The following is a 6,000-nucleotide window of genomic DNA, read 5'->3' on the forward strand; positions in this document are numbered from 1 at the left end:
AGATAAAGAACATACATTCTTCCATGTAAGACTGGCCTAAACTCTGCCTATATTCAATAGGTGGAATTCAATCAAAAAGGCTTGCTAAATCTTCCCATTTGATGATTAAGATCTAAAGAGTAAAGATTCTAAAAACATGTAAAGTAAGAACAGATTTAAGAGGGAAAAGATATATTTTCAAGGAACTAAAAAAATTTTCTGCATGAATATCTGTGACTGAATGCAGGGATTCAAAGCCATTTGTTATACACAGACTTAAAGACACATTAATATTCAATAGTGTGACCTATGTGCTACAAATAGAAATATTTAGGGGAGCCTGGGTGGCTCAGTCAGTTAAGCATCCAACTTTGGCTCAGGTCATGATCTCACAGTTCACGTGTTCGAGCCTCTCATTAGGGTCTATGCTGACAGCTCAGAGCCTGGAGCCTGCTTCAGATTCTGTGTCTCCCTCTCTCTCTGCCCCTCCCCTGCTTGTTCTCTGTCTCTCAAAAATAAATAAATGTTAAAAAAAATTTATTTAAATAAGTATTTAGTTAGTACTAATATTGATCAATTAGAGGAAATACAATATACTTTATACCTACAAAGCATATAAAACTTCAACCAAGTTAAAATGTTCTCTTGCATATATACGTATATATGCAAGTTTTCTTTGAGCTGGCAAGGAAAATACTTATTTAAATAAATTCAGAGAAAGAATATGGTAAAGAAAACAACAATTCAGAACTAAATATGGTGTTTTTATGGTGGTAAGTTTCCGGATTCCTTTAAAAAAAGAATAAAAAATCAAAACATATTAGTACAGAATTGGAAAATACGTTGTCATAATTGCTGTGTAAGTATCAAAAACGATTCCCATTTTACTGCTATACTTTCATCTAGGCAGTTCCCTTTCTAATTCTTTACGCTAACACATAAAATAATTATGTGAACAATGCAAAGATCACCTGCCAAATAAATCCATTTCCACTAAAATGGTGTCATGTCTTAAACTAAAATTTACTTTGACAATAATCTCATACTGAATGTCACTTAAATATAAGAGTGAGCCCTCGATTTAAATAAGGTAGTTAAAAACATCAGTACATCTTTAAACTGTGTAAGGATGAAACCCGTAGCCTCCTTTGGACAGGTAGGAAAAGGAAGCTTCAGTGAACTCATCAAAGCAGCTGATCCAAGAGCAGCTCCTCAAACAGAAGCCCTCCCAGATATCTGGTTCAAGTCAACCATTATCTTCCTCCTGGACTCAAAAAACTGTGAAATCAGAAGCCCACACACACAACACACACACATACACACACCCCTACATTTAGGAGAGAGTATTTACTGTAGAAATAGTGTAGGTATCACACTCCTTCTGCTACAAAAGCAACATATCTAGATCACAAAGCTGTAAGAAACAGTATGTGATGCCTAGGGATCATGTTCCTAACAAAAAGTTGCACAATTTTTGAATGTTACTAATGAATGTAGGTGCTAAATTAATGTCAGATTTTCCACTCCTTCTGGTAGGCCATACTTGGGGGCTGGCACAAGGCTGTATTAAATCCTACTCAAATATCTAAAAAGAGACCAAGTTCCCCATTACTACCACTTTAGTAGGAAAACTGTTAATTTTTTTTCTCATAAAATTATCTCCAAGTGCATTTTTAAAACATCATATGTTATTTCAACACACAGTATGTAATTCTGTCCGTATATGTGTATTTCCCTCAAAGTCTTCCTCCTAGATAATCTAACCTAGGCCTTCCAACGGACAAACCCCCTGCATTCTAATTCCAGCTGCTGGCACCTAGAGCTGTCACATTTCAGGAAATAGGGATGGCTTGAGAGATTTCAAATGCTGTATTCACAGCTAAACATAAACAAAGACTGTAAACAGGGCAAAAGAAAATCCCTTCTGAAGTCTCTCTAAAACACATGCTTTTTCCCTTAATCGTGCACTTGTACACTCTATGCGTATTTGTCTTCCCCTATTTTTCCCAATCTTGAGAATTTGCAACATATTCAATCACACATTATTCAGCCATTAGAAGTAGCCCAAAATGAGGAAAAAAAAAACATTTTTTTAATCTTAATATTCCAAATGCAGTTTTCCACTCCCCTGGCTTCGTTCCCTAAAGCCCACCTCTTCTATCCAATGCTCTGCCTTCTGTTCTTTACAAACAAGTATACATTTATCTCATCTGGTTTCAAGACATAAAGCATGACATGTAAATTAACCATTTGTAACTGTCTGTAATGATTATATTTTGTTCCCTCTTGTAAGTGATCCAGTACCCAAGCAGTTCAGTCCCAAAGGCAACTGGTTCCTTGAACCAAGAGATGGAATGCTCAAGAAAGAAAACGCACGCTTCTTCAATCTGAATTGACAGCACAATCTTTCTTTCTTCCAGACATGTCTGAGGAACATTTATTATACGCGCAAATATCTTGAACACAAGTGCAGGCATTTTTCAGGCCTGTTACTGCAAAGCTGTTTATTCTTCCTACCACCATAGCTCAGGGTTAGGTCACGCTGGCTCCTATGTGCACCCTGATCCTGGATTCTGAACAGTCTCTAAAAGATAATAATCAATAGAATTCCTCTTTGAGAAATGGCATTTTCTTTATAACTTTGTGTGAAGACAGAACGCTGGGTTGTTGTTGGGTTTGTTTGTTTGTTTGTTTGTTTGTTTGTTTTAGAGACTGAAGGGAAATTTTTGCTCTACACTTCCCGTTTTCCTTCTAGCCTAGATCCCAAAGATATTAAAATGCTGTCCGTTTTAAACAAAAGGTTTCTATTTGTTTCCGGGAGAGTAACTGAGAGGCTGCACTGGTTTTCAGTAGTAACTATTGTGAATTCAGGCCTGCATCTGGGTTGCCTCATTAAACAAAAGAAACCCGTCGCTGTCAACAACCACACAGCACAACCCTCCGTATCCCTCCTTTTTTCCTGGAAAAAATGGTGCTGACGAGAAACAAACCTGTCACCATCCACTGGTCAAGAAACTCTTCTGGATCCCTCCTTTCGGTGGTCTGGTGGCTAGAGAGCAGCAGCACTTGTGTGACACATTTGAGCTTGCCTGCCCGCCCCCCCCCCCACGAAATACATAAACCCCCTTTCTTTAGAGAGCCAACCACTAGGCTCCCTCATCATCACTCCATGGACAATCCAGTCGCGAGTCTGACCACCATTCCCCCCAGACCCCCACCACTGGAAATGGATGCACACAGGCAACCCTACCGCAGGCAGTCCCCCAGTGTGCCCCGGCTCGGATCGCCACCCTCGGGCCACATGCACACACGCACACACACCACAGTTCCCCTCTCCGGCACGGGGCGCCACAGCAAAGACACTGGAAGTTCGACCCCGCTGCCCACCTTCCCACCCCCGCACCTCTTCCCCCGAAGGGATTTGCCATTTGGCAGATGCACAGCATAGAAACGCGCTCCCGGGAGGCACAGCCCTCAGGAATACCAAGGGGCACACGCCGAGGCCCGGGACGGGGCAGCCCCGACCCCTCTGCGCGTGTGTGCTTGCGCGCGTGCGTGTGTGTGTGTGTGTGTGTGTGTGTGTGCGCGCGCGCGCGCGCGTGCGCGTGTGAATGTGCTGCGCGCGCGCCCGCGCGGGTGCAGGTAGTGGCCGGGGACGCGCCCGCCGAGGGTCCGGGCGAGCCGCGGGCGCCCGGGGGCGGGGGCCGCGGAGGGCAGCGGACCCGGGGGGGCCGGGGGCGGCGAGCGGGGGCCGCGGAGGCCCGGCGGGAGGGCCCGAGGCAGCCGGCCCCGGGCTGTACTCACCGAGCAGCAGCAGCTTGAGCTCCCGGCGGGCGTCCCGCTTGTCCCTGCGGAGCTGCCGCTCGATCTCGTCGTTGATCCGCCGGGCTTCCTTGGCCTCCTCGCTCAGGCAGCACGCCATGATGGACTCCAGAGTCATTCTTCCAAAGTGCCTCCGCTGCAGCCCCGCCGGCACCCCCTGCTCACACGCGCGCACACACACCCTCCCGCCCTCGCTCCCCCGAGGCAGCGGTGGCCGCCGAGCCCCCGCCGCCCGGGCGCGCGTCCGGGACGAGCTCGGGGAACGGCCGCGGGGGCCGCGGCCAGGGCCGGGGCCACCAGGTGGGCCGGGGGCGCGGCGGGAGCGGGCGGCTCGGGCCGCCGGGAGGAGCGAGGCGGGCGCGGGAGGCGGCCGCGGGCGCTGGCTCGGGGGGCGCGCGAGGGAAGGCCGCCGCGCCCGGCCTCGCTCAGACGCCCGCGCCTCCTTCCCCGGGAACGGGCAGCCCGCCTAGCCCCCCGCGCCGCCGCCGCCGCCGCCGCCGCCGAGGCTCCCCTAAGCCCTGCGCCCGGCGGCGAGAGCACATCCACCGGGGCGTCCCCGCAGCGAGCGGCCGCCGACGGCTCCCCGCGCCCGGCGCGCCCGCTCCTCGCTGCCGCTTGACACGGCTCCCGGGCGCCCTGGGCCCTGCCCGCGCCCACCGCCCGGCTCGCGCGCAAAGCCCGCTCGCCGGCTCGCCCGCCGCGCGCTCAGCCGCCTCCGCCTCCGCTCCGCCTCCGCCAGACGCCCACCCCCGGCCCCGATTGCCAGGCGCGGAGCGGCTGCTCACTGCTCGCCCTCCCCCTCGCCACACACACACATTTTCTTCTTTCTCTGAACTGGAGCACAGATCCGGGAGGGAGGCGGCGGCGGCAGCAGCGGCGGCGGGAGGAGGAGGGGAGGCGGAGGGAGGGGATGGGCGCGGGAGGAGGGGAGCGGGGAGGCGGCGCCGCCCGGCCCCTCCTGGAAGGCTTTCCTGGGCTCGCAGCCGCCGCGGCGCGCCTCCCAGTGCGGCTCTCGCCTCGCCCGCCGCTCCCCAGGCTGCACCGGCCCCTCGGGCTCTGCGGGCGCCTCCCGCTCCCGCGCGCCGGTGGGGGCCGGCGGGCGCAGCGGTCACGGCCGCCCCCCGGGGAGGGGCGGGTCGGGGCCGCCGCCAACCTGCCGCTGCCCGCCCGGGCGTGGTGGAGCAGGAATATGGCGGCCTCTGCCTGCCGCTCGGCCCCCGGCCCAGGAACGCGGACTCGCGGGAGGCGGCCCCGCCAGCCCCCCAGCCCGGGCCGGCTCCGCGAACCGTCCGCGCTCGCGCCCCACCACTCCCGGGCCGCGCGGGTCGGCGCCGCCTCCCGGCCACTTCTGGGGTCTTTCCCGTTCCTATTTCCAAAACGCCATTCGGTTACAAAAGTATCTCGCGTCACCTCTGACCCCAATTCGGTCTTAGATACACTCGGTCGTGGAGTGCGACTGGGGAAGGAGGAACTGTCACCGGTTCGGGGGGGGGGGGGGGGGGCGGGGAGGGAAACTGTCCACAAAGTTACGGGAGATACACATCTAAATCCTGCAAACGAAGCTGTCCAAGTTTCCAAGAGCCTCCTGATGGCTTCCAGTTTATATGCTATTGAGGTTGTTTCTGTTTTGTTTTGTTACAAACTCTTCTGGAGAAGGCACACGATGTTTAACAGCCAAGTGATCAAATTTGCCCTTCTAGACCGAGATTGAATTATGCTCGACTTACAGGAAAATGCAGAATCATGTGGAAGCAAAGGGAAGAATCAAATAGAAAAAAAAGGGGGGAGGGGGGACAAGATTGCCCCAGCAGAATCCCATTCTAGTATTTTGGTTTTCCACTTTCAATTGAGGCAGTTTACTTTAAAATGTTTGTTTATTTTGTTGTGATGGTCGACTGATAAATGGCAAAAAAAAAAAAAATCTTGCTCATTCAGGTTTTATTTTGTCTAACAGCTGCAAAAGGGGAACTCCTTTTGCTTCCGGCTTTCATGGAAACTGTGGTGTCCAGAGTAAATTGTATTTTATGACAGGAATCCCTTTTTCATATTTCATGTTTTCTGAAATGTCTCTGGAGCAACGTGCTTATCCAGAGTGGAAAGGAAGGTCGTGACCGTACCATTGCTACAGGTCAAGAATGCATATAGGCTTCCTGAGTGACAGGTGTGTAACTACCTTCTTTTATGTGCCATTACTTCCAC

General features: G+C 52.0%; 1 protein-coding gene across 2 annotated transcripts in view; it reads right to left on the reverse strand.

Annotated features, from left to right (window-relative positions):
• Window positions 1-4,103, reverse strand: part of LOC122474691 (guanine nucleotide-binding protein G(q) subunit alpha) — a 319,763-nt gene extending 315,660 nt beyond the window's left edge. The window contains exon 1 of one of the 2 annotated variants that reach the window (XM_043565730.1): window positions 3,784-4,103. In XM_043565730.1, the coding sequence (XP_043421665.1) occupies window positions 3,784-3,919 (136 nt within the window). In that variant the 5' untranslated portion in view covers window positions 3,920-4,103. Of the gene's footprint in view, window positions 1-2,969; window positions 3,249-3,783 lie in introns of those variants that run through there. The other variant, XM_043565731.1, reaches the window with a different exon arrangement.
• Window positions 4,104-6,000: the final 1,897 nt, after the last annotated feature.

The sequence above is a fragment of the Prionailurus bengalensis genome, chromosome D4 (genome assembly GCF_016509475.1).
Source record: "Prionailurus bengalensis isolate Pbe53 chromosome D4, Fcat_Pben_1.1_paternal_pri, whole genome shotgun sequence".
NCBI classification, from domain to species: Eukaryota; Metazoa; Chordata; class Mammalia; order Carnivora; family Felidae; genus Prionailurus; species Prionailurus bengalensis.